The following is a 26,602-nucleotide window of genomic DNA, read 5'->3' on the forward strand; positions in this document are numbered from 1 at the left end:
GGTATGCTTACACTACGGGAAAAAACTCGGGATTTTTGAATTAGTGACTTTCTTTTTGGTCTATAATAATTAAAAATTCACCAAAAATTCAAAATGAAATAAGAAAGTCTCTGTTTTTTGAAGAAGTTGATAAAAAGCAAATTGACCACCAAAAATTAAATCTCCTGATAGACAAAAGTGCATTTTAACTACAGACTTTACATTTTTAGTAAGTGTTTATTGCAATTGATGACTATTACAAGTCAGAAGTAAAGAGAAAGAAAATATCAAACTTTTATTACTTGAATAAAATATGTGAAGACAATTCAAAGACATGCTAAAAAATTAGAATAGGGAAGTGTATGTCATCATTGTAAAATTATTATATTGATATTTCATATCAAAGAGTAACCAATACATTTGTACAAAATATATGATGCTAATGACGACTTAGAAAATTTTTCTTTCTTGTTCTTTCTTTTGTTCATAACAAACCCTGACGCCGGATTTTTATTATTATCATGAATAATTAAGAAGATTCAGTAATTTATCTGCTTCAAGATATGCGAGAAACACTTTGAGATATACAAGAAATGCTTATTATTTTGCAGAAGGGCCAAAAAGCACTCTAAAAGTAACAGGCATTCTACGACTAGAGATTTCTGAACTACCCAATGACATAAATGAATACACACTTGAGAAGCCCACCCCAGACTATGATGTAAGAAATAATAAAGCAAAGAAAAACATATAAGCTAATATAAAGCAATATAGTTCTTTGATGTTCTAATCTCGAGATTAATGCTTGTATTAAAACTATAACTTTGAAACACGACTTTAAAATGATGAGTCATGTTCTTGGTTTAACTCAACAAGAAAAACAAAACAACTATTAACACGTTCACGTCTTATATGTAATGAAATAACCGTCTATCTTTCTGTACAATCTTTAGAAATAAATCCAAATACAATGTCTATCTCAAGAAAACAAGGGTATAATGTGCGCCAAACATATGTGTCTACTTAAACAAAGTTGCATCGGCTTTACCACATGTCACAAAAACCAGATATTTGTTGCAAAAGTCTTTCAGTCATAGAAAAACCGCGTGAAGGAAAGAACTTGTAAGTTCATGTCAGGTAGGTATAATAAATTGTATACTTAATATGAAAACATGAAATTATTCAAATGATATTTAGCCTATACAATTAATGAATAAAGAATTGTTGTTTTTATAACAATTAATAAAAGTATTTTTAAATAAAAATCCTTTATGAAATGAAACTTTTTTACCCAATTAAAATTGTGAACAAATCAGAATATATATAAATGAGGGCCATTTGAGAGAATGTTTCTGTTGAAATGATCAATACCATTGAAGTATATACAATAATAGAATGTATTTTATCCAATTAAAATAATTATAAAAACCAAAATAATATTTTATTACTAATTTAAGAACTTATTTTTTCATTCTTACCAATAGAAATCTTTTTATATTTTTTTTCCTACCAATGAAAATAAGGTTATAGCAGATCGATAAATATAGCGGGATATGAATAAAATCTAACATCAATAAGTCAACGGCAATTAAAATATATTACTTAAAAGGGAACTAGAGATTCCACTGCGATTCGCGAGAATTGCCAGCTCAATCCCAAGCTGAATCTCCAGCTGAATCCCCAGCAGAATCCCCACTTTTTTCCCATAGTGTTATAGATACTAGCAGGACAGCCAATCTTGATAGACTTGGTTGTTCTGACGCATTTCTGAGCATGCTGAGAAGTTTTTTTCACTTGTGATTTTCCAGCATAATCACACAAGTAAACTACTGTCTTTACTTTGAGAGGATTTTCAAGAGGCTTCCCAATGAAGACCATGTTCTTCTTATGACTGTAAGATTGATGGTAAACCTTATTGGCATGTTTTTTAGCTATATCATTTAACCAATTTGTAAATTCATCTTCAAATGAAAGGTCAAAGGAGTTGACAGCTTCTATATAATCTGAAATTATGCGATTGTTGTAACTAGCAGCAATATTAAAGGTTGACATTTTGAAAATGGCAAAAAAAAGGTGTGTTTGGAAAAAAAATATTAAGGGGTAAGCACGTAATAAAAGTTTGCCCAAACAAAACAAATGAAAATAAATGTGTGGCTTGCTTTTCTGATTGGGGAATTACTGTCACTGCATAAAAAGTAGACTTGCTAAGTAATTTAAACTCAGTGCACAAGGAAATAAGTAGGTACCTCACAATTGTATGTCGTTCCTAACACAATTGCTATTGACTCCACTCCAACTTTGGATGTCATTATAGGCTTTCTAGCCGCGCTTTTATTCTCAGATTATAATAAATAAATTTATTTTAACTATACTCCTCTCCTTTATAGTCAATGCTCGATTTAGTGATATAGTTGGGAGTTGCAGAACTTTATCACTATCACTAAATCAAATGTAATATTTTCTTACTCCGAAAATTTTTGTGATATTAGAACTCCGTTGTATGTGACTGCTGCTTTTCTCATAGCAAGATGATCGTATATTCTTTTCTATATGTCAAGATCAATAGTAATAAAAGTCATTAAGTATATAGAAATACATTAAATACAAGATGTTAATCTATAAAGTAAAGTCAGTACTTTAATAAATAATTTTAAAGAAAGATAGATAAATGTATTAATAATAAAAGTCATTTAAAATTATATTCATCTGTTAGATATTTATATATTATATAGACAAACACTACAGGAAAAGACAGGCAATATAAGACATATAGAATATATGTTCTATTAATAATTGTATATTCTTTTATTCAACAAGTTATTATAACATCTTTATAATGAGATACATAATCTTAAGGGCCAATAATAAATGAAACATTATTTGAAACATCTTTGTAAAAAAAATTGATGGTAATGATTGTTTTATATATTCTTAATCCAATAAAACTTAACCAAGCTTACATATCTTCCAAGACATAGTAAAAATCAATCGCGTGTATTATCATGTTTCACTTTATATCATACAATTGAACTTATACTTCTTCTAAGAGACAAAAAGCTTAACCAATAATCTCATTATACTTTATCCATGAAAACAAAAAATATGATTGGTGTGTTATAAGCGCTATTTCTTGTTTAATAGTAATATGTTTCATTCAATAATAATATGTTTAATATAAAAAAAATATCGTAAAGCATATTTTTACTGTTATCTTTATTGATAAAAATATTCTTAGCTATTGTTGTGGTGGTTGAAGTTGAAGAAGTTTTTAAGAGGAAGAATTGAAGATTTGAAATTAGGAACGAAGATTCGTGAGAACTTGTGTAGGTTTTGTTTATTGAGAAAGATTTTGTATCAAAGTTTGACCAGGTTCCTACACTGAACTACTACTGCTATTTATATTATTTTGGATCGGGAAAATTATATGATTGGGGTCAGGTAATCGATCCTATCTGAGCCATAATCAGAGCAACGTGATCTTGTGATAATTAATGTATAGTTAATTATATAAATGTGTGTAGTCCCAATGAAGTATTAACATCGAAAGTAAATGTGTTTATGAGTTATAATTATGCTTATAATAATCCACTGATGTATCCCATATTATGGTGATATCATCATATGAAATATAATCACTATCATGCATGCTAAACCTGTGTGTTAAATAATAAAGTAATCGGTAGACACCTTTGACTGGAATAGCTGAGGCCTTATATTATTTCCTTCAGACTTATTCTCAATTACAGCAGTAGTCAATACTCATTTACAACAGCTATAAACTCTTTTTAAACACATACTCACACACCTTCAATCATTTTATTTCTTCAACATGCCCAGAGTATCTAACATCTCGTACACTTCTTCTGACAACAACAGCAATGTCATGGGTTGTGTCTATCTTAATGGAAATCAGAAGCTTGCTATTTGCGATAAGTCTAGACATGGACTTAACCAGAAGCAGTTGGGAGTCTGGGCTAAACAGCAGTTTGACTTGCCCAAGATCTCATTCCAGGCAGCCATATCAAAGATTTTGCAGGAAGAAGAGAAGATCCTAGAAAGAACCGAAAAGGAGTTGAAGAAGACATCCACCAAAGGGACAACCTACCCTCAGTTGAAAGAAGACGCCCATCAGTTAATTTTGGATATGGAGAAAAAAGCAGTTCCAATCAATGTCCACTCAATCAAAAACTACGCCAAGGTAATTGCAGTAAGCAAATACAACATCACATAGGAAGACATGCCAAGCTTTTCAGATGGGTGGATTGCGAAGTTGAAGAAGAGACTTGGAGTAAAAAGCAGAAAGATGTATGGCAAAAGTTGCTCTGCTCCTAAAGACACCAAAGAAATTAACCTGAGAGTAGAAGAGATAAAGAAGAAGTTGAGAATGTATAAGAGAAAAGACATTTTCAACTTTGACAAAACTGGTCTTTTCTATAAGCAGCCACCAGTTTCAACCATATTAACAGCAGCAATTTCTGGTCGGAAGACCAATAAAGTTCAACTAACAGTTACATTGATTTGCAACTCGAATGGCTTCTGGAAGCTGAAGCCTTTCATCATTGACAAATATGCTAAGCCTTGCTGCTTCGGCAAGAAGAATGGTAAGTTATTACACTATTTATATGTGCTGAAATCAATAATTTTCTTGGTATATTAAATGTTCTGATTTTATAAAACAGACCCAGAGCATGGCTTTCAGTATTATCACAATGATAAAAGCTGGATGACAGGTGCAATATTTAGATATATATGCAAGATAATTAACCGTCGAGCAAGAAACTTGGGCAGAAAGATACTTGTTCTGCTTGACAACGCAGCCTGTCACAATACATATGACAACTATACCAATGTGGAATTCCTATACCTCCCACCAAACACTACATCATACCTTCAGCCACTAGATGCCAGCATTATACAGAACTTTAAAGTCAAATATCAGTACTACCAATATATCCTTGCCACTCAAAGATATATCAGCAACATGGTCATCAATTCTGATGGCTATTTCAAGCTTTCACAACTGGAAGGCATGAATTTTATCAAGTTGGCGTGGAACCAAGTGACTCCAGAAACCATAACCAATTGCTTTAAGCATACTAGATTATTTGATGACAACATACCCACACCACACAGCATAACCCCAATTATATCTGAGACTGTCAATATACCCATTGAAGATATAACTATTATACCTGGATGCCGACATCTTACAGAAAGCAATATCAAAGTTTTTGATACCCCAGAAGAATTTCTATGTACCCTAGAAGATGATATCCTTGATGAAGAAAATGAAAATGAAGAAAATGAAGAAATTGAAAATGAAGAAAATGAAGAAAATGAAGATGAATATTCTTCTAAAGAAAAAAGAAAAATAGTAAAAGAGTTAGTAGCCAACTTGATACATTTAGTAGTACCAAATAGTCAGTCTTATCAACATACAATGATGAAGACACTTTGTCAATTTATGAATGATATAAAAGCTGAAGAAAATTCTAAAAAAACTCTTCAAAAAAATATAAAAGAATACTTTAAATAATAATTGTAAATAGTAATAGTTGTAAATAATAATAGTTGTAAGTAGTAATAATAAATAGTAATAGTTGTAAATAGTAATAATTGTAAATAGTAATAATAAATAATAATAATATATTTTATAATAAAATCCTTTTTTTTACAAAACGTTATCTTTAAATTTATATTTACTAAGAAAATTACTGTTATTTTTTTTTCAATATATATCCCATATAGTTTATTTAATTTTAAAAAATAAAAATAAAAATAAAGCTGTAAAATAACATTTTGATAACTCAGTGTTTGGTATAGAGTATCAGCGCACTTGACATTACAATCAACTGTGTTTATCCTATGTAAAGATAAAGTAGTCTAACTTGTCATGTTTCAAAAATATGGAGTAGAAATTTGTACTAATTTTTTTTTCACTATAAAAAACAAACTCAGCATTCGATATAGTGATATTGGTGAAATTTTTTTTTCATCACTATCACTAAATCAAAAAATAGTGATGATTAGCAAGAAACGGACAAAAAATCTCAAAAAAATATCACTAAATTGTGATTATTACTAAATAGTGATTATCACTAAATCAAACATCACTAAATCAAGCTTTGACTGTATGTTTTTCTCTGGTTTTGAATTGACAGGCTTTTATAGCATTCCTGTTTTTTATTTTTTAACCAAACTAAAGAAAGAAAGACATCTTGTCATAATTTATAATAGATTTGAATCATATGTAAATCAACAACGTGCTGAAATAATATAATAATTAGAATAAATTCAAGAGAATATCTTCTTCAAGTAATATTAAATAATAGAGTAAAATCCGTGTGTCAAGGCTCAGTAAGATGGCTTCTTCAAGTAATAGTAGCTAAATCAAGTAGAATATAACTGTAAAAGTTTATTAGAATGTCTTGTTAAAGTAATAAAAGTAAGGTGACAAAAGAAACAGTCAGTTGTCAAAGTAGTGTGAGTTAACCTTTTGGAATTAACATATATATCGAATTACAAATGCTGCAGAAAGTGCATGGTTCAGTATAATCTCTTGGAATTACCATGTGTATTGAATTATAAAGGCTGCAAAAAGTGCACAGTTCAATATAGATTCTTGGAGTAACACTATATATAAATTCTTGAATATTCAATTGTCAATACACAATCATATGTTTCATTTTACTTTATCAGTTATTATTAAAAAATGTAATATATAATATTGATGATCTTTGCTTTTAAATTAAAAAGTAGTAATAGCCAACATGTTTTTTTTTGTTGTTAATTTATCCAAATCCAGATATCAGGGCGCAGCACAATTGTAACATACAAATGAATCATTATTTTTATTTTATGTTTATTTATTATTTATATTGAATAGCTTTTGGTAATAGCTAAAACAATATATACATATATTCTCTTTATTCTTTAGATCGATATTTTTTTATTACAATTACTATACAATTAAAAATGATCTGATTTTTATTTATTTATGTCTTAAAATCTGATATATGATATATAATATATAAGTATAGTAATAATTATTGGTAGTAATATAAATATACTCAAAGAGCTTTGAGCAATCACAGAGTTAATAGTATAGGCATTCCATTTTTTATTGCATGAGATTATATTATTTGTGCCTGAATGGCAATTAAAGATTTATTTATATAATGAGACGTTACATTGGAAATAAATAGCTCAAACAATATTTTCTTTTTTATATATATACAATAGAATATGTTTAATAATTTTAAAGCAATGTATATACTTTGTATATAAGTGATAGTATGTAATGGAATATATCACTTTATCATGTGACTTATAACTCTCTGTTTCTTTGTAATGTTCGAGAAGTCACATAATAAAAGAATATGAATAGAACGAATATGAAGATAAAGATAATGTTTATTTGTTGAAATATTTGAGATGTTTATATGTTTTGGGATATATGATATAACTGGTGAATGACTAATAGATGATATTTGCTAAGTAGTTATTACTAAGTGATTTGTGATCAACTACTTCTTTGTCATTGCTTAGTCTACTAGTCATTACTTATTAACATTCTTAATAAGACAATGCCTTATGATTTGATAATACTGGGACTGAGTTTCAATTACAATCCAGTCCTGACATCTTTATATCATGTGACTTATAACTCTCTGGTTTTTTATATCATGTGACTTAGTAACATACTAGCATGTTATATCACACTCAAAGACTTTTGATCTGTTTATAGTAATTTTTTCCCCAAATTTTAGATAAAGAGTGCTAATTGGCTATAATAAGGTTCAAGTTCAAAAATAAAAAAATATGTAGAGGTTTTGAATTTCAGACGATTGCACAAACGAAAATATGTATTTCAATTGGATAATTACTTGTAAATAAATAAATAAAAATAAGAAAAGCAGAAGAAAAAATGACTCTAGACTATTTTGGGTGGATTTTGCACACAAAAATATTGTTTTTGCGACAGAAAAAAAAAAGAAGAAGTTTTGTGACAGAGAGAAAGTAAAAAATAAATTTTGTGACAAAGGACATTTAAAAAATAAAAGTGAGAGATTTTATTGGCTAAGGATATCCAGAATTGACCAAAGACTTTTATACTTGTAAATGCTAGCAGCCAAAGAACTTGTTGTGATAAAATGTTTCTTGGAAATAGCTTCCTATTCCTTTATTTTATGTTTTTTTTCCTCTCATATTTATTATAATGGTAAGTGCCCAGTAATTTGTACCATAACTGGCCTATACATATAAAAAAGTACTTGCAAAGACCGTAATTATATGAACATTTTAAAATTTGTTATGTTGTAAAAAAAATGCTAAGTAAAAAACCAAGAAAAAAATTGCTAAATCGCCAAAAAAAAATAACAACAGATGTCACGCACTTGGCATTTTTTAGTGAAGCGCTATCTTTTTCCTTTTATTCCCTTTTTCTTTCTATTCATTTTTAGTTCAAGTGAGTACTAGTAAATATAATATTCACTTACTTTGTTTTTAGAAGTCATTATGCTTTGATACAAGGTATTTCTCTCAACAGACTACATTTATAAATTTATAAAGACTTTACTAATACTTTTTTTTTTTAGATTACAGTCATTTTGAGAAACTCCATCGTGTTCTGTAGCAAAGATAAATATCTTTATCTTGATAGTTTGAGCTTTATTATATTATTGACTCTTTTCTTCCTTTTGTTTTAGGTAAGTTATAGTGGAATCTAATCAACTACTTTCAAGAGATAACTTTCAATGACTGAACATGTCATGCTTTATCATGAATACTAATCTTTGTCTTTATTTTAATATTTTTTTATATTCTCCATTTGCTGTTGTTTCTTTACTTCCTCTGTTTCTATCACAGTATACTGCTGCTACTACTATACTTTTTGGCCTATTATTACATGGTTTTTTTTACAATGTTTACATTATTATTTATTATTGCAAGGGTATTTTTGCTCCTATTATACTGCTGCATTTTTTTGCGCTTTTTTGTTCCCCATTTATTTCTCAAAAATAAAAATTTCAGAGTTTTCAGACCAGATTTTACGTAATGCAGATTCTACAAATAAAGAACCTTTTTTGCACATTTTTCTGAATGGGGGTGGGGAGGGAGGGTCCTCCTGGTTGCTATGTGTTCTATATTAGAAAGCTAAACCCTCAAGAAAAATTACTGTTTATAGAATAGTACACTATTCTGAAAATAATGTTAAGGTTTACAAGAAAAATCTTTGGGTGTGATATGAAAAAAAGCTTTATGCTGATTGGCTTGCTATATCACGTGATATATAGGGCTGGCTGATTTTAATAATATGCATGATGATAATAATAATAATAATAATAATAAAATAATTCCATTGTCTACTTACAACAAAAAATGGTTCTGTTTAGCCACTGCAAAATATATACAGTAAAACACTACTATTCAAATTGTATTTCATATACTTTGGATAGTCTGATATATCTTAGATAACACTTTTTATCTTTTACTGATTTCTACAAATATATCAATATTTGAGAAAAAATTAAAATAAATAAATAGATATAATATTATTATAATTCTTATCTTTATATAATATGCTTGCTTGTTTCATAAAGCAAGCTTTTAATCTAAATATATATATTAAAGAAGATATTAATAGTTAAGATCTATATATAAGAAAAGCAATAAAACATAAGCACTATAGAAAGTTCTTATTGTATAAGAAGAAAAACTTGAGCAAAGATTCAAGTCATATAACATGAAGCTAATTCGAATCTTATTGATACAGCCAGAATGAGCATCCTGTTAGAAATCTCAGAATGTCTATTTTACGCAATATATTTACATATAATAGAACAATTCCTGAGTATAATATATCAGTACAAAATTTTACTATTAATTTTTTTCTAAAAAAAAAAGGTCATAGATTATTTTGTTTCATATTTGAATGTAAAGAATTGTAGATGTGATATATTAGCTTCAAATTCTTGTAATTACAACAATAGCAATTATAGGAAGGAAAGAAAGAATAAAAAACATAAAAAGAAAAATTATAAAATAAGAAAACAAATGCACTAAAGACAGACTAAAAAAATCAAACTCAGCCAATCACAGCAGCCAAACTACGATCTTCAGCTTCTCTTGCGAGCAGGCTCAACACTTGCCATAGGTGGAGGAGACCTACATAAAAGAGTAAGAAGTTTATATTAGTTTTGTATTAACAGTGCATGAGAAAAAGCAACAATAGTAACTTACAACACATCTGCCATTATAGGCAACTCAACATCATCAGTTTCTGACATATCAGGAGAAGAAAGCAAAGAATCACTTATGCCTTGCCATGTCTATAGCATAATAAAAGAGAACAATATCAATTAAAGTCTATAATATATATATTTGTTAATTGATAAACTTACTTTGTTTTTCTCTGCCATTCTTCTTTTGTATGTCTGGTTGTTGCTCTCGAAGCTTTCTTGAAGAAAGCTTCTTGCAGATCACATTCTTTTACATTGGTGAATGTGAAATCCACTATTCTTTGCCAACCTCTCCAAATGCATCATATAATATTCCCTGTTTTTCTCTGAGATATTCTTCCATTCTTTTTGAGCAGCAGGATAATCTTGGTGAATGATATCATGCTTTACCATGTGGCCTAATGTTTTGAGATGCAGTCTTTTTACTGTAAAATCATAGTCTGAAAGAGAAACTAACAGGGGCAAAGGCTGCCCTTGTAGAACTTCTTTGCAGCACGCCTTTCAGTCCTGCTCATAAAGAATCTGAAGCAACAAATTATACTTTTCTGCTTTGTTTTTTCCTTTGAACTCACCGCCAGTATTGATTACTCACTTACCAAGCTGATCAGGATACTCTGTGAGCTGGCCTCTTTTCACAGACCCGGCAATGTGCTCAAGAGCTACAAAAAATGTATCACAATATTAATAAAGTAAGTAAACATCTAAGCACAGAATATATATGACTTACAACTCTGCTCAATAATGCTTTTTTGCATTGTAGTTAGATTTTCTGCACTGACTGCTGACGCAAATTGATTGCTGAATTGCCTTTGAAGTTCACATAATGCTTGCTTGATTTCAGCAAGATCTACCTCAATCTTTTGAATTGAGTTGAGTTGAGAAGAGTTGTGTTAATATCGGACATGTTTAATTTTTTTTAGCTATGAGCAGTGAATTGAAAAGAAAAGGTGATAGTTTAGACAAGTAGAATAAGAGCAATTTGAGTTTGAGAAAGGCAACAATTTATTACTAGTAATTGATAGCTATTTATATGAAAAAGATACAGACAGATATATAAACAAAACATATAAAAGATGGGATGTTTATGCAATTGTATGCACCTGTCTGCAGTAGCTCATGTGAACATGATACAGCCCTTTTGTGTCGACACAACAAAAGTGTAAGAAATATAAAGATAAAATGAGTTAGACTTTAAGTCAATATTATATGTATAGATATTCATACTTTGCACTATTCACATATTAAAAGTTTTAAAGTATATGATATATCAATATAATTCTATACATATTGCAGATATAGCATGAAATTTGATTAAAGTTCTTGATGACAAAACCCTGTACCAGTTAAAATAATAACTTTAAATATACTCTACAGTAGCTATATAACATTTGAACGTCATATAGTTAATTAACTCTTTTTTATCAGCATTAAGATAAATTGTATGATGCTCAAGTCCATATCATACTTATTATTATTATCAACTAAAATGCGTTTTAATTGATGCTGTCATCAAAGATAGAAATAATTTTGACTGAAACCGTGCATTTTTGAAAAAGATGTGCTTTAATATGCATCAGTACTTTCAATTAACACTGTTATGTATGAGGTAAAAATAAGATATAAAATAAAACAAGTGCAGACAAGAGTACGGTGAGACTTTGTTTTATTAGAAGATGTGAAAGAATCAGAAAAGAGATGCTGTTCTATTGCTATTAGTATTGTGCGTTTATATAGATATTGTATTTAGCTGGGTGATGATATGATGATATCATTTAATATCTGTTTCCCTACCATTATCTTCTATGATTTAGTTCTTATGTTTTTAGTGTTATTAACTAGAGTCTTAGTATTTGTCTTAGTATGTTCTTTACATAATTTCCTTGTATAAGGGAAGATATATCTTTTAGTATCGTTACTAGTTGTCGGTAACTCAATGTATGTATTTATTGAGTGTCTGTACTTTTAATTTAAATCTACGATTATGTTGGATACAACAAACACTCAATTCAATCAGTAGTGCTTATTTTGATGATGTCAGTAAAAGAGTATCAGACTATAGTCCTCATTATCTATATGTATTTCTTTAAGTTTTAGACATAAACACAAAAATAATGCTATTAGCTAAATATATATTCCCTATCTCAAAAAAATTATTAACACAACACAGATAACATTAAGATGTCTCTTCTACTAATGTGTTTAGACAGTACTACTTTTTTTTAACTGTTAATTATTAGAAGGCTGTTTTTCTTTACCTTTTGTATTAGAGAGTAATTGATAATTTATTTAAAAAAAACCTAAATTGTTTGGTTGTTAATTATTTTAAATATACATATATCTTTTTATAAAGTCCAAATAATATCTAGTTGCTTACAAGTGAAGAGTACTTGTCTGTTTCAATGGTGTTCTTTTAATGATACTCTCTTGTCAACCAAGAAGTACTTTAACTTACATCATAATTATTAATAAAGAAGAATCTTTCTAAATACAGGAAGTATTTACTGACAGGTGTCTCATCTAACTTTGTTATTACTGTAATCATTAATATATCATTACTATGAGAGAGAAAGAGAAAAAGAGACGCAAGCATTTTGATCAAAAATAAATAGTATATAAAGATGTCTTTACATTTAATAAATAGCATCAAAATCCTTTTTGCAGTTTTATTTTATATATTACATATATATTAACCCAATCAATATGTTTTCTTCCAACGCCAGCCAGCAGAGAGATAGAATATCTATACAGCAATATCAATGTGATCAATGTGTCTTGTTTTTTGATAACTATCAGAAGCTGCAAAACCACAGGAGAATTAACAAAGAAGATTCAGCAACAATGACTGAAGTTGATCAGTCTATTCTGAATGATGTTGATATGTATCATGATGGAAATGATACTAGTAATGAAGATGAATATGTTAGCAATTCAGATAATGAAAAGAGCTGTAATTGTATTATTTATTTTCTAATTTTTAAATAATATATTACAGAATATACTATGGAGTCTATGGAGCTTGATAATATTATTTCATATAAGTGAGCATGTAATTTTGAGAATAGTGAGGGTGAAGCTCACATTTACAACAGCAGCCAAATCAGTACAAATACTTTTACCAAGGCCGATTTTATGAGTATTCATCTGTCTCAATTGATGCTACAGCATAGAATTGCTAGAGCAGCATACAGAGACAGTGTTCAATATATAAACACTGTCATCTGAGACCATGATGATATAATGATGGGTAAAATATTATATTTTCTGTTACCTTGTACTTTAATTCCAGATCACTAACATGTAGCAATATCATTTCTTTTTTTAGAACCTGGCGCTAAGATCAGTCACAGCAAAACTGTTGATGTTTTTCTGAAGTCAAAGTCAAGAGTCAAGGGTCATGAGTATGATGTCTGTCCTAGTGGTTGCCAATTGTATGGCATTAATGACGACCAGGAATCTTGTGTCGACTGTGACAAACTATGATACAATACTGATATTGAGCAAAGTCAAACACCAACTGCCAGTATAAAGTTTATGTCAGTTGAGGATATGTTTTCTCAAATGTTGGCTGATTTAGCCACAAGAGAACTTCTCCATTACAGAGCAAACTGGGAATCTGTAGCTGGTCAGCTAACCAACATTTTTGATAGTGACATCTATAAGCAGCTGGTGCAGCAGAGCCTTTTTTCTAATTCTAACAATATTGCCATTGGGTTTTATACCAACAGGTTTGTCAATAAAAAAAGGCAAAAACTCATATACCATCATCCTTTGCATAATAATTAATCTAGACTCATTCATCAGGTAATAAATTAATTTATTACTATTTGGTATTATTATTACAATTTTTTAAAAAAAGTTACTAATAAAATACTTAGATATACTAACAAATATCTTTTGCAACTGGCAATCTTGCTTGGTCTCAAGAAGCCAACTCATTTGGACTCCTTTCTTATATCCATTATTAATGAATTGCAAGGTTTTGAGGTACATGACTTGGTTGTCAAGCACAATTGAGTAGAGCTTTGCAGATTTAAGATCTATTTGTTGCTTTCTTCTGGCAATATTCCAACTGTAGCTGATATGGCTCACATTGGTTCCCATACAAGCTTATTTGGTTGTCATTTTTGTGAGACAAAAGGCAAATGCCCTGCTAACAGACAGCACGACATGTACTTTGATAATATTTCTGCTCTGTTAAGATCTTTGGAAGACTTCAAAGTAGGCAACTCTGTAAGTATACAAATTTTCAATTAGCTATCTTTTTTTCATACCAAATAACTGCTTGTAATAGTCTAAGAACATATACCAGCTGAGCTTATATACCCAACTCTCAACCTTCTCTGGATCATCATTTTTTGTATTAGATGAACTTTATTTAATTGCAAGAGGAATTGAAAAGCTTGTGTATAACCTGATTACTGTCATCCTCACAAAAAAACATATTTTATTATACTCATCCAGACAATACTCTCAATACCACCGAATACCCTTTTCATATACCAAGAGCAGACCTTGTAGCAATTAGAAACTGTATCACCAGCTCAGAAAAATATGTACCCATCTCGTCTCTAGACAGTTTTGTCAATGTATTTGTCAAGATCGATAGTACTTGCACAGTTGACTGGCTTGACTTTCTCTTATACCTTGTCTCCACTTTGGTCGTACATTATTTACCAAATAGGGCTGTCAAAACAGCTCTATGATCTCTCATGAAAAGTTGCGCACTTGCATTGCAATAGACATTGACACCAGAATTGCTTGAGAAGATGGAGTCGTAAGTTATTATATGTCTCATATATTATTATGACAAATAGCTGATTATTATCATTTTTTAAATATTAATAATAAATGCTTCAAGCACTGGCACTCGTTTTTTATACCAACAAGTCCAGAATAATACTCTGTCTCATAGTGTTTTCTGACCAGTGCAAAATTACCTGGTTCATATACCCTATATCATCAAGCAGCAAGGCCTTCTGCAATGCTACTTCACTCGCTCAATGAAGAAAGTAATTGGCGTCTTCTCAAAATTGATAAAGTTCAAATAAAGGGTGTTGGAATGCTAGTTTTCTCATTGAGCGATTTGCAATTCACAATTATACCAGCATAGCAATTAGTATCTGTGATAGAATCAATCTCATTCAGCCAAAGCCGTATAGAAGAGAGAGCTACATAAATCTTCCTAATGATCCTAGTGGTTCGTAGTTGTGGGGGCCATTTCATCAGTTTGTTAATTTGAACAATGATTTGATGGAAGGTGTAGGTGGCCCTAGTGTGAAGGAAGCTTTATTGAAATACTACTGGAGAACAACTGGCTTGACTGGTCACAATTTTTGTGACTCTGTTGTTATTGTAGCTGCACGTCTGTGGATGAACTCGACTATATATTCCTCATACATGTACCAAAGAAAGAGAAACGAGATCAGCCGTGGCAACTATTACGTGATGTTTACTTGCCTCTATAGAAAGTAAGTATAATATTTTTCAATATACAATCAAAAGTTGCTTATATTCTTGTTGTATCCAACATAATTGTAGATTCAAATAGAGTGCACAGACAATAAGACAAAGACATATTGAATAAGCAACCAATATCAATTATACATTATTTCTCACACTATCATTAAATAAAGAATATACCGATAACAAGGTCACACATCTTAGTCAACATCACTAATCACTCAAATAAGAGCGTTGGTAATAACTAAACAATATATTATCTATGATATAAGAAAACAGACATCACATGATATACTCATATCATTATTCTAAATACACACGCAATGTCTATATAAACTCACATAGCAAATAGCAATAGAGGAGGATCTCTCTTTTCATCAATAAACAAAGTCTCACCGTACTTCTCGTCTGCACTTTATTTTTCTTTCTTTTCTAAAAATATAACAATTCTATTTATTTATTTACTTTAGCAACCTTAATGTAATTGTCTACAGCTGACTCATTAGTACAGTATAGTTCTATTTTCAGCATATAGATTTCAATGACTCCCCACACTTTCTTGCTTTCATGGAGGTCATGAAGGAACATGACGCAGCTGGCCGTGACTTATCAGTACCTATTGTCAAACAATGCTCACAAAGCATCTACATACCAGGCCACCAAACGCAACCAACTTATGCTGTTATAAGTGTAAATGACATTTGTCATCAAGTTTGTCTGGTCCAATACCTACCAAATTGAAACCAGTTTTATATAATCGCGCCCTATTATATCTTTAACAACAACATGCACATTAGTAAAGGCAATCTTTCTATTCTGTAATTCTTTTTATTTTTATCTTATTTTTCTATATGCTTTATATCCTTACATCTTTTATATTTTTTATATTCTCTTTGTATCTTATATTTTTTTTTAAAATTTTTTCTATGTATTCTGTTATTTTAAATTTCTATATGGTCCGCCTTTCTTTTCTTCTTTATATATTCTATTTTTTTTTACTCTCTATACACTTTATGCTTTTGTCTTCATTCTCTACATGCTCTATACATCATTACATAAGTTAAATAAAATCAAGTTGCCAATTCATCAAGATAAAAAGAATATCTAAAAAAAATAACATAGTTTAAAAAATAAAAAAAATGACAGTTATGTTATCATTTTATTCACGCATTCCAAAAATTATTAATCTTTATTATATTTATATAAGAAAAATAGAAGAGGTTGGAACGGCAAGTACTTTGAGACTCTTTTTTGTTGATAAGAGATGTTCAGTCAAATTCAATTATCTTAATAAAAGTTATTTTATCTATGATATTTATAATTATTGAGATATATCTAGTCACCCTAGATATGAGTCATTGTAATGGCTTTGCAATAATAGTTTAAGTACTTCTTGAAGATGATTCAATAATAGATCAGACATATTGCTCTTATGTTTCAGATAGGACTTCATATTAGATAATCATTTATAATGACCTCTTTGACAGATACTTCTGTCTGGGTTCATATATGATATCAGATATTAAAGTATTACAAATACAACAATATTAATAATTGTTAACATTTTTGATATTCAATAAAACATATATTTCAATATGCAAAGTAGTCATTACAGCTTATGGACATTTTTTTACAGTATTAAAAATATTGTACAGCAACAAAAAAAGTGCTTTCATGTTACTTTTTAAAATTGTTACCAATGACATTACCATCTTACAATAAATGGCAGAGATTTTATTGGGGTTCAACCAAAAAAAATGGTAGTTATGTGTCTACTTTTGGCCTAACTGCCATTTATCTCACCATAGTGTTTGTCTATCAAGAGATTTAATTTTAGGTCATCAATCTGCTTTTTTTCAGCCTTTTCAAAAAACAGAGATTTTGTTTTATTTTGAATTTTTGGTGATTTTTTAATTACTATAGACTAAAAACAAAGTCAAAAATGCAAAAAAACCGCTCATATTTATCATAGTGATATAATAACTACTGCAGATAATGTACAGTATTGGTTTAGAAAACTATATAAGACAATTCAACTCATATCAATAAAAAGTATCCATTATCCTCTCTTTGATTTTATGTATACTCCTTTGTCAGAGTTGACATCATGGATAGAAATCTTTAAGTCAGGTATCCAATCAGTTATTCCTTTTAGCATATGCCCTCAATGTTATACTGATTGGTTTCCCTTTTTGTCAACTAAGACATATTATATTGCCTTCTATAAATGTAAAATCAATATGTCTTGGGTAAAATAATTAGATTAGATAGTTTCACTTTTAAGAAATCTGTATAAATACTCCAAGATTTATATCAATAAAAAGCATTCAATTCTCTATATTCCTATCTGTTTCTATTTATTCACAATGTCCTAGTTGGTGGTGATCTATTATCAAAACTTATACAAGTTAAAATAATAGAAAGATACATCCAGTCGAGACTTGACACCTTGATCCCCAGTGGGTTTGACCTTTTGACTTTGTTATAGTAAAAGAAAGACCAACCCAGATTGGGAACGACAACTTGACAAGAATTCAAAAGTCTATATTTTCTGGTAGATGATAAAATATTAACCGAAATGGTGACTTCCAATCTTTTTCTTTGTTTTTGAATTGTTTATTTGAAACAGATATTCTATATCCATTAAATTACGCGTTTTATTAAAATACACACTCTCACCAAATATGTCAATCAGCAACACTCAATCTAACGAAACCATTTACACTTTGGCAACAATCTCCCAAGTCTTGGAATGCTCTTCTGTTCCAGAAGTGATGACACTTAGATTAGAAAATATTATTAGAGTAAAAACATCTGAGTGGAAAGAATGTTTAACAGAGATTGGGAAAGCTTGTGCAGTCAAGTGGGTCATTTGCAACACCAATAAGCAACCTACCAACATTACTGCTGAAGAAGCCAAAGCAACTGGTATTAATTGTGTTTTTCTCAGAAGTATTCCTGTCATCGTTGGGAAACCTATAAATCTAAGGCAGCTTTGCGTGTGATTCAAAAGCGAACAAAGAAAAACAAGTGCCCTGCTCTTCTTTGTGTGAAAGGATTCTTTAAGACACCCAAGTTTTATAAATTTGTTGTTACAAAAGATTATGCAGAGCATACTCCTGGTGATATGCGTAGTGACATTTGCACCCTTCCTCTTGCAAAGAAATATCTTCACGAGTTGGCTCAGCAATTAAAACAGTCATCAAAATCTGCTAGTCAAATTAGAATTGATATGTTGAGAGCTGTAGATTGATATGGTAGAAAGTCTGAAAGAAAAGTTAACTATTATGATATCTGGAATTTGATGAACAAAGTAAGCTTTAAAAATAATATATCTTATAGCATTTACTTTAATATATTTCTGTAATAGATCAATAAAAAGCTGTATCATTTTGACAAAGACCAAATGACTTCTTTCTTAATCTGGATGAACAACAAACTTTCTGCCTTAAACTTCAACATCTTTAAGGCAAACACTTCATATTCTCTAGATCCATCAGCCTTTGCATATGGTTTTATGTCACCCATTCAGCAAGAAAAAATGAAAACCGCAACTTCTTTCTGTTTGGATGTTACTCATGCAATCTCTAGCAACGTGAATGAGATTCTTTATACCCTTTTGATGCGTGATGAAGATATTGGTAGAGTATGGCCTGTTGCCTTTATAGTAACCAATGATCGAGGTGTAAGCCCCATTGTGCAGTGCCTGCAGTTCTTGAAGAGATCTTCTTTGCTTGTTGACCCAAAGCAATTTACTATTGATTGTTGTGCAGCAGAAGTTCACGCCATTCAGACAACTTTCCTTGCAACATCCATTCAATTTTGCATCTTTCATGAAACCCAAGCATGGAACCAAAAGTTATCTGACAGTGTGAAGACTCCTGGATCCTTACCATCAGAGGCACGAATTTTACGTGGTGTGATGATAAAGTCTCTGCAAGAGATCATTTATGAAGAAGACATAGACGAGTTTCATCATAAAATTGTACAGTTTAAAGAAGACTTTGACGACTAAGAAAGCTTCTTGGATTACTTTGAGAGAAACTGGTGCACAGAAGCAAAGTTTAAGATCTGGAGTAGAGCATACCATGAACAACAATTCTCCCATATGCTCACAAATAACTATATCAAGTCCTGGCACAATCAATTAAAAACAGTTTTCATGAAAAGATCTAGAAATAAGAGACTTGATAAGCTTGTTTTTGTTTTACTACATGATGTTGAGTATTATCTCACCCAAGAATATGAACGCGTTATGTCAAACAATGATCCAATGAGTTCTTTTACTAGACAACAAAGAATACATGAGATGGGAGCTGAAGAAGTCAATGATGATGACAGGGAAATGATGATTGTTGCGCCTGGTACTGCAGAAGATGTAAATTGGCAAGTTTAATCGTTTGTAAATGAAAATACAGCATATGTTGTTCAGGTTGCAGAGCCAAACTTGATTATTTCATGCATCTGCTTTGATTATCAGCGAAGATATAAACCTTGTAAGCATATGTATTTGCTTAAAGTGCATACAAACTGATCTTTCTACTTCTCTCCACTTTCTGTCACAAGTACAAACGTAATACAGCCAGTCTCGATCTCTGAAACAGTCACAATCACACCAACTATCAGTCGTACATCTGCTTTTATACAGCAATGTATTGACATCAATCAAACACTCCGGTATGCAAACCAAGATCTACTGACTATGCAATAGTATATGACTGAAGATGATAGTCAGACTTTGTTTGATATATATCAACGCTCTCTACAAGTCTTTCAGTCTATAAAAAACAAATATGAATTTCATCTTTGCAGATCTCATACACAAGAATAAAATTATAACTATCTAGCTTTTTTCTCAAAGAAATGTTTTGTAAATTGAAACAACTTTCAAAACAACTTAGTAAATTATCGCATTTTTTATTTTCTAATAGTTGTATTTTTTGTCTTATTTTCTGGTAGATAAGCCTCAATTTTGGCTAATACTTTACTATCTACCAGAAAATATAGACGTTCAAGAATTTGGGTGACGGACATTATTTTGATGAATCTGTAAAATCTGAAGATGGTTAACCGCAGTACCTCATTATGCATAGTAACATCTTCCTGAGCATTAACTGCAGTATAATGACTCTTCTTTTATTTAAATATAATATAATAGCTACTGCAGATAATGCGCAGTATTAGTCTAGAAAACTATATAAGACAATTCAATTCATATCAATAAAAAGTATATTTTATCTTCTCTTTGATTTTACGTATACTTCTTGATCCCCAGTGGATTTGACCTTTTTGTCAGAGTTGACATTGGTAAACAAAATTGGTAGTTATAAGTAACCAGTAAGAGTTGACTTTTTAGAATAAAAGATTTTGACTTTGCCAATTGGTATTTCATATATGTTTTAGATGTTTAAGATGGTGAATATACACTATGCCAAAAAAATAGGAGTTTTAGAGGTGGTTTCACAGGTGGTTCCGGAGGGGAAGCCAGGGCACGTTTTGTGTCCTCCCCCTTTTTTCCATCTCTGAGTTCATGTGCATTTTAATACATCTCCGCTTACCGGTAGTGTTAAGATTCTATTAATATATTGATAACCTTATCTTTTGCTAATATTTGTCTTTCAATTGGACAAAACTTCTTTAAGTATAGTCGAAATATTATATGCCATTGGTTACTACTAATTCATTATTCTTTTAATTTAGATTCTTTTAAATATTTCTTACTTAATCATTGTTTTTATTGGATAAGACATAATTGCACTGTAGTGTATTTTATAAAAATACATTTTTATTGGTTTCTCAAATGGATATATTTTCTATTTATCGTTTTTATTGGTTATTACACTATACAATTACATTATATATATCACTTTTATTGGCTGTTATGATAGACATTACATTTTATGCATCATTTTTATTGGTTATAAACAGTCAAATACATCATATACTTTCAATATTAAATATACTACTTTACACTGCAGTGGATAGTTACTTACAATTGCCTCCTTTGACGGTCTTTTCAGAGATGACTGACTCTTGCAATGGATGCCCAATTTTGATAGCATCTGGTGAAATTTATACCAACCCTCTTAAGCATGTTTGCATGTTTATTACAAATCGTTGTTCGATCACATGAAGATATAGACCTCCAACTAGGACGAGGGCCAAGAGCTCATACAGAAGGAAGGGTGGCTAACTCGTTACATATAAGTTTTGTACAGGTCCTGAGTGTTGTGGGGAGAAAATAAAGCAAAATATAATATAGACGAAAGAATTTGTGAGAACTTGTGTAGGTTGTTTATTTCAAAAGAAAAGTAAAGAATGATAAAATTGCCTTCTTTTTCTATACGGAACTATCTACTGATATTTACATGTTTTTCTAATTTGTAATTCAGTGTGTGCTTAAGTAATCTTTATCACAATGAGTCATCTTCCAGAAGTATTGTTCTTCTGGAAAGATCCGGAAAGACCAATTGATATGATACTTCTCTAGTCAGATCAGTCCAAGAGTTTTGGTAAAGAAGAGCATTTATGCTATTGATAATATTTTAGTATTCTGACCCAGATACTCGGGTAATGTTTCATAATATTAAATAGTTGTAGTTGTAGTCTCTCAATTAAGTATTTGTATAATAAAAGAAATATGTAAATGAAATATAATGATGCCATATATATAATGTATATGTATTTGTATATCCCATGTCATAGTGATAATAATAAATAATCAATTATGTGTATTATGATCTGTGTATTAGACAATATCATAAAAAGAGATCCGTTTGACTGGAATAGCTGAAGATATTATTTTATCCTTCAGTCTTACTCTCAGATTCAGCAGTAATCAATACTAATTTATAGCACTGAGTGTTGCTTTTTTGGATGCTGTAACTTTGATTCCAAGATTTTGACTCATCATTTGGTAAACATGTTCTAAAGTGACATTATAAATGTTGATGAAAGGTTTGAAAATAAACCCACTTGAGGTCTATTGAAGTTAAAGTTAGTTTTCAGCAATACTGTTTTGAGTTGAACTTACATTAATAAACAAAGAGAGATTTTGCTTTGGAGATCCTTTGATCATTATTTCATTTCCAAAGCTGTTAATATCTATCTTAATTTGTTCTTGATTGGCATGTAAGACAGCTAACTGGAGCTGAATGTCTAGGAGTAAAGATTTGATAATATTATCTGTGTCATTCATATTGCAGATATTGTTTGCCTGAGAAAAAAGATGTTGTTGTGAAAATAAGATATAAAGAAAAAAAATTCAATTATCTATTATTAGTTTCATAGCAATATAGATTGAATCTATTGGGTTGGTTGCAGTGAATATCAATTTTGCTTACCATGCTTACATGACAACATGATATATATATGTTTTATTTTTTTCTTCTGAGCTTATATTCAAGTTACTGCGCCATTATTGTCTTCAAGTTAATTATTATAAAAGAGTTCAGACTTGAAAGCAAATATCTCTATTCTTACTCATACTTCAAAAGAATAAATTCAAATTAACAAAATGTCTACAATCACAAAGCTTTTCCACCACGAGTGCAGTATCTGCCACAAACGCTACATAAACAAGAAACTTGTAGCCAAGTGTGAAGTTCAGTACCTGGAAAAAGTTTATAAAGAGATGAATAACACCCAAAGTTCGCAAGTTGCTTCTGTTTCTGAGCAGAGTAATCTTATCTTGAATTTCGCATCTAGCTCAACCTTGGAGTAAGTCTACAAATTATAATGATGCAACTAAATAAAATATATTAATTCTTTAATAATTAAACAGAGAAAGCACTAGCATGAGCATCGACAAGGATATTACTCCTTCCGTTATCAACGAAATTGATGAGCCCATGGTAAGAAAGATAAATATACAAATACATCCAATGTACTAATTATTGTTTGTCTTATTAAAGTATGATATTGAACATGAGTATTCTATGGAAAATGATTCAGCAATCATGGATGTTACTGAAAATGCTATTGATGATACTCCTTCTCAGTTGGTCTATGACTTTAGTGCTCCTGTTCCTGTTCCTGGCTATGACGATGCAAAGAATCTCGAGCTTATGAAGATCATAAAGAAGTTTGGAATTTCCCAGAAGGCTCACATTAGTCTGGCAAAACACTTGAATGAAATTCTCAGCAGATCAAGTGAGATATCATACAGAGCTTGCACTCCCTACCTTGGTACCAAGCTTCTTTCTCGATTTATTGGTGTTGATGAGGAGACATATCACGTTTGTCACAATGGGTGTATGCTGAACAACAACAATCAGCAAACGGAATGCCCTCATTGTGACGAAGCCCATTACAAGACTGGTGAGAGAAGCCAAGATGCTGGTGAGAATTCAATCCCTGCCAGCACAATGATACAGCTTCCTCTGGGTAGACAGCTTGCAGTTGCTTTGGCCAGCAACCGCACCAGAAAAGACATGTTGTATTGCCACCATTATACGCAAAAGGCTGATGGCAGCATTTCTGATGTCTTTGACGGACAGGCATATCAGTCAAAGAAGCATCTTTTCTTAGGTGAAAATGACATTGCCATTTCGCTGTCTGTTGATAGGTTTGCTCCCCATAGTGTTCCAGGTCCGGTAACCATTGTCCACGTTACCAACTTTAACCTTCCCCCAATGATCTGCTACGAGCGCAGCCGTATGATCCAAGTCGCGATCATCCCTGGTCCCAAAGCACCTGCCGATTTCTGGTCATTCCTGGAGTCTGTTCTGAAAGAACTTCGGGTTCTCCAAGCTGGTAGAATGGTTGTGAAGACACCATCTGGAGATATTAGTGCAAAAGTCCATGTACTAATGACAACTGGCAACATCCCAGCTCTGGGAAAGATGGCTTGTCATGTGGGCCATATGAGTAAGGATGGCTGCCGCATCTGCCACATTGTGGGTCAATCTCCTGGCCATGGCCAATATTTCCGAATGCCATCTGCCATCACCATGCGCACACCAGAAAGTTTCAAGCACTTTGATGAGGTGGCCTCATCCAGCAAAAAAGGGTTAACTGGCCAATCTCCCTTCTCCTTACTGGATTCCTTCTCTGGTCCGTTCTTCTTTGCATTGGATGAAATGCACGGCATTTGTCACGGCATTGGCAAACAGGTCTGGGGGCTCGTGTGTGGCAAGTATGGAAAAGATCATCCTCTCTCTCTCTCCTTTGCTGCTCAGAAAGAAATTGGTACTGCCATGGTGTCAACCAGAAGAAGTATTCTGACATCTTTCTACGGTGCATGGATCAACATTGCAACAAGATCAGGGTACTTCCGGGCTGTGGACTGGGCTGACTTCATCTTGTTTGTTATCCCCACACTTGTGGCAGAGTGTGTCCATTACCAAGCTGCCTGTAAGGCATTGCTTGACCTGGTGCAGACATGCAACCTACTCATGAGCTGGTAGTTATCAGCAGAGGAGAAAACCTTGATCAAAATGTAAGCTTTAATTATAATTAATATTATTATTTTATAACTTGTGTTAACTTATCTTTTTTTAGAAATCTTGTCACATGGAATGCGTATCTGAAAGCCTTGCTAGCTAAAGGAGAGGTCCAGCTCAAGGTCTTTACAATCAACCAGCACCTCCTGCAGCACTATCCCGCAATAATAGAAGCATATGGTCCCCCCAGAGTGTATAGTGCACGATCTGTTGAGAGGGCGATTGGGGAATACTCACGAGCAATAAAGAGTAATTCGGCAATTGGAATCAACGCTGGCAACATCATGCTTGGCTTGACACAGATTCGACAGATGAGAGTTAAAAATTCAATAACGACAACAGGAACATTAACAGCAACAACTCTCCTTCAGTATGACAATCCCTCTGCTGATTGGCCAATTGACCGAGAAGGTAGTAATGTTGGTACTGATTCTGACATTGAGTTCTTGGGGCCTTTGAGAAACAGAACGATTGTTGATAGTTTTGGAGGCATTTCTTGTCTTCCAGAGCTTTTTCAAAAGTTCTACAAATCAAAGGGGGAAGAGTGTAGTATAATTGAAGCAGCCATTAAAACAAGCTGTAAAACATTTGTAAATGGTTGTGTTATTGACTCTGCACTCAACCATAATTGTGTAAGAGAGGCACATAACGTCAGACTTCAGGTTCAGATTGATGAGAACCGCAACATTGGGCAAAGCTACTCTTCAGTCTATAAGGATTTCTTTGGGAAGGTTGTCGTTTTCTTTGAGCACAAGCTCAACAACAAGAGGTGGCTGCTTGTCCTTGTCAATATTTATGCAGTTCGTTTGGTATATAGTATACCAGCAATCAACAATGGGCAAATGAAGCCAATGGTAGTTCACCTGGCAGATGTCAAAGAATTAGTTGGTTTGGTGAAGTCGAACACAACTATAAACACAATAACAACAATAGCAACAACATATGTAGTGTGGCCAGAGCTTAACCGCGGCCCAAAACTGTCACTTGGTTCTCTTGCAGACTTATAATTTTTTTCTTGTAATATATTATTTTTTTTCAAATTGTCTTAACATATTTTATCCTCCCAGCAAAAAGTTTAGATATTTCTCTCTCTTTTGCCTCTGACTTTTAATAGCCATCAATTGCAATCTACATTTACTAAAAATGTAAAATCTGTAGTTAAAATATACTTTTGTCTATCAGGATATTTAATTTTAGGTGGTCAATCTGCTTTTTGTCAACCTTTTCAAAAAACAGAGATTTTCTAGTTTCAAATTAGATTTTTGGTGATTTTTTAATTATGATAGGCCAAAAACAAAGTCACAAATACAAAAAATCATTCCGATTTGTTGTAGTGATACTTGTAGAAGATATTACTGGGCAACAGGCATCTAAAACATATTATTGTAGCTATTCTTTTAGCCAGAAATCAATTATCATTTTGTATAAATAGTCAAGAAATATATTTAATAAAAAGCATGTTTATTCTTATCTAAAAAC

The 26,602-nt window shown here is 31.3% G+C and overlaps 8 protein-coding genes across 8 annotated transcripts; 5 read left to right on the plus strand and 3 right to left on the minus strand.

The window, feature by feature from the left end:
- Positions 1–1,581: 1,581 nt before the first annotated feature.
- Positions 1,582–2,031, minus strand: PHYBLDRAFT_166898 (hypothetical protein; the record flags this gene model as incomplete). The annotated part of the gene is made up of 1 exon (XM_018435519.1): positions 1,582–2,031. One exon carries the CDS (start codon positions 2,029–2,031, stop codon positions 1,582–1,584), a length of 450 nt encoding a protein of 149 aa, XP_018293711.1.
- A 2,179-nt stretch (positions 2,032–4,210) lies between these two features.
- Positions 4,211–5,092, plus strand: PHYBLDRAFT_5961 (Homeodomain-like DNA binding domain-containing transcription factor; the record flags this gene model as incomplete). The annotated part of the gene is made up of 2 exons (XM_018440530.1): positions 4,211–4,603; positions 4,679–5,092. Coding segments are annotated over 2 exons (807 nt in total), but the record flags the coding sequence as incomplete, so codon positions are not given.
- Positions 5,093–10,097: 5,005 nt separating this feature from the next.
- Positions 10,098–11,338, minus strand: PHYBLDRAFT_64579 (hypothetical protein; the record flags this gene model as incomplete). Its single annotated transcript, XM_018441317.1, has 7 exons — positions 10,098–10,146; positions 10,222–10,310; positions 10,383–10,452; positions 10,510–10,618; positions 10,817–10,879; positions 10,948–11,077; positions 11,321–11,338. The coding sequence occupies 7 exons, from the start codon at positions 11,336–11,338 to the stop codon at positions 10,098–10,100; spliced, it is 528 nt and encodes a 175-aa protein (XP_018293713.1).
- A 1,720-nt stretch (positions 11,339–13,058) lies between these two features.
- Positions 13,059–13,700, plus strand: PHYBLDRAFT_143922 (hypothetical protein; the record flags this gene model as incomplete). Its single annotated transcript, XM_018431099.1, has 3 exons — positions 13,059–13,167; positions 13,264–13,413; positions 13,543–13,700. 3 exons carry the CDS (start codon positions 13,059–13,061, stop codon positions 13,698–13,700), a joined length of 417 nt encoding a protein of 138 aa, XP_018293714.1.
- A 51-nt stretch (positions 13,701–13,751) lies between these two features.
- PHYBLDRAFT_143923 (hypothetical protein) lies at positions 13,752–16,421 on the plus strand (the record flags this gene model as incomplete). Its single annotated transcript, XM_018431100.1, has 10 exons — positions 13,752–13,945; positions 14,096–14,196; positions 14,296–14,450; positions 14,512–14,624; positions 14,725–14,881; positions 14,960–14,994; positions 15,147–15,258; positions 15,426–15,688; positions 16,151–16,160; positions 16,254–16,421. 10 exons carry the CDS (start codon positions 13,752–13,754, stop codon positions 16,419–16,421), a joined length of 1,308 nt encoding a protein of 435 aa, XP_018293715.1.
- Positions 16,422–18,364: 1,943 nt separating this feature from the next.
- PHYBLDRAFT_143924 (hypothetical protein) lies at positions 18,365–20,279 on the plus strand (the record flags this gene model as incomplete). Its single annotated transcript, XM_018431101.1, has 6 exons — positions 18,365–18,608; positions 18,782–18,924; positions 19,051–19,665; positions 19,720–20,058; positions 20,113–20,176; positions 20,263–20,279. The coding sequence occupies 6 exons, from the start codon at positions 18,365–18,367 to the stop codon at positions 20,277–20,279; spliced, it is 1,422 nt and encodes a 473-aa protein (XP_018293716.1).
- A 318-nt stretch (positions 20,280–20,597) lies between these two features.
- On the minus strand, positions 20,598–22,878 carry PHYBLDRAFT_166903 (hypothetical protein; the record flags this gene model as incomplete). Its single annotated transcript, XM_018435520.1, has 7 exons — positions 20,598–20,813; positions 21,239–21,254; positions 21,402–21,437; position 21,521; positions 21,674–21,742; positions 22,501–22,585; positions 22,714–22,878. 7 exons carry the CDS (start codon positions 22,876–22,878, stop codon positions 20,598–20,600), a joined length of 588 nt encoding a protein of 195 aa, XP_018293717.1.
- A 318-nt stretch (positions 22,879–23,196) lies between these two features.
- PHYBLDRAFT_166904 (hypothetical protein) lies at positions 23,197–26,130 on the plus strand (the record flags this gene model as incomplete). Its single annotated transcript, XM_018435521.1, has 5 exons — positions 23,197–23,399; positions 23,464–23,533; positions 23,594–24,117; positions 24,550–25,034; positions 25,214–26,130. The coding sequence occupies 5 exons, from the start codon at positions 23,197–23,199 to the stop codon at positions 26,128–26,130; spliced, it is 2,199 nt and encodes a 732-aa protein (XP_018293718.1).
- Positions 26,131–26,602: the final 472 nt, after the last annotated feature.

The sequence above is a fragment of the Phycomyces blakesleeanus genome (genome assembly GCF_001638985.1).
Source record: "Phycomyces blakesleeanus NRRL 1555(-) unplaced genomic scaffold PHYBLscaffold_7, whole genome shotgun sequence".
NCBI lineage: Eukaryota > Fungi > Mucoromycota > Mucoromycetes > Mucorales > Phycomycetaceae > Phycomyces > Phycomyces blakesleeanus.